This window comes from Morone saxatilis, unplaced genomic scaffold, assembly GCF_004916995.1.
Source record: "Morone saxatilis isolate NCDOM2014 unplaced genomic scaffold, NCSU_SB_2.0 Contig14, whole genome shotgun sequence".
Taxonomy (NCBI): Eukaryota; Metazoa; Chordata; class Actinopteri; family Moronidae; genus Morone; species Morone saxatilis.
In genome coordinates, this window is record NW_023339696.1 from 19251900 (window position 1) to 19253163 (window position 1264).

A 1264-nucleotide genomic window follows, 5' to 3' on the forward strand; every position below is an offset into this window, starting at 1 on the left:
AAGGACAGGGGGAGTTTAAACACTGCTAGTGTAGGAGTCTGGTGGCTTTGAAGAGAGCGATATACCAACATCAGAGCTAACATGTTGTAATTGTCTCTCTAACATGATTAAATCCACCTGACTGCAAACAAGCTATCTCATGTTTCCTGCGTCTGTCTGTCCGTCAGGCTGATTGTCAGTAAGAAGGAGAGGATGCTGGTAAAGGGAACTGGTTTTCACCTGGACCTCCTCATCATCGTGGTGGTGGGCGGAGTTTCGGCACTGTTTGGGTTGCCCTGGTTATCCGCCGCCACGGTCCGCTCTGTCACCCACACCAACGCCCTCACTGTCATGAGCAAAGCTGTCGCCCCCGGAGACAAGCCCCGCATCCAGGAGGTGAAGGAGCAGCGGGTGACAGGCTTCCTGGTGGCTGTTTTAGTGGGTACGACTGTCTGCAGCGTCCTTCAACCATTACTGCTGCTGTTACTGTCTTTACTGTGGCTGATCTGGTTCCTCTCTGCCCTCTCAGGTCTGTCCATCGTGATTGGGGAGGTTCTGCGTCAGATCCCTTTGGCAGTGCTGTTTGGGATCTTCCTTTACATGGGTGTGATGTCACTGAACGGGATCCAGCTCACAGAACGACTCATCCTGCTGCTGATGCCCCCGAAGTACCACCCCGACCACAACTACGTCCGCAAGGTCAGCCCCCCCCGACCAAATTCATCAACATCCACTTGACTGAAAGCTCCAGTGTGTAACATTACTGTAATATATTATATAATATTATATCATATTACTGTAATATGATATAATATAATATAATATAATTTAATAAAGTAATATGATGTAATAAAGGACGTTCAGTCATGTTTAGTTTGGTTATTCCCTGTTTTACTTTGAAAGTCTCACTCTTGTGTCAATAACTTCACTTCCTGTCTTTGTCAGTTTTCCCACCAGTTATGATTGCCTGATTAGTTTTACCTGTGTCTCTCTCACAGGTGAGGACGTTGAGGATGCACCTGTTCACTATCGTCCAGCTGACCTGTCTGTCTCTGCTGTGGGTCGTCATGGCGACGGCAGCGGCGCTGGCGTTCCCCTTCATGCTGCTGATGACCATCCCGGTGAGGATGCTGCTGCTGCCCCGCCTCTTCACCTGGAGGGAGCTGCAGAGCGTGAGTCACACCTCCATCACACTGATGTCATCCTGACATCATCATTAGCACAGGTAGCTGCTAACATGGCTAACAGAATCAACAGTTAATCAACACTGCTAGTTATAGACTGT

At 48.8% G+C, this 1264-nt stretch overlaps 2 protein-coding genes across 2 annotated transcripts in view; one reads left to right on the plus strand and one right to left on the minus strand.

Moving 5' to 3' along the window:
* LOC118323203 (anion exchange protein 2-like) overlaps positions 1 to 1187 on the plus strand; it is a 6133-nt gene extending 4946 nt beyond the window's left edge. The window contains exons 9-11 of the mRNA XM_035655138.1: positions 168 to 421; positions 509 to 678; positions 978 to 1187. Of these exons, the coding sequence (XP_035511031.1) occupies positions 168 to 421; positions 509 to 678; positions 978 to 1187 (634 nt within the window). The remainder of the gene's footprint in view (positions 1 to 167; positions 422 to 508; positions 679 to 977) is intronic.
* A 24-nt stretch (positions 1188 to 1211) lies between these two features.
* LOC118323204 (scavenger receptor cysteine-rich type 1 protein M160-like) overlaps positions 1212 to 1264 on the minus strand; it is a 4127-nt gene continuing 4074 nt past the window's right edge. Inside the window, exon 6 of the mRNA XM_035655139.1 lies at positions 1212 to 1220. Coding sequence (XP_035511032.1) covers positions 1212 to 1220 — 9 coding nt within the window. The remainder of the gene's footprint in view (positions 1221 to 1264) is intronic.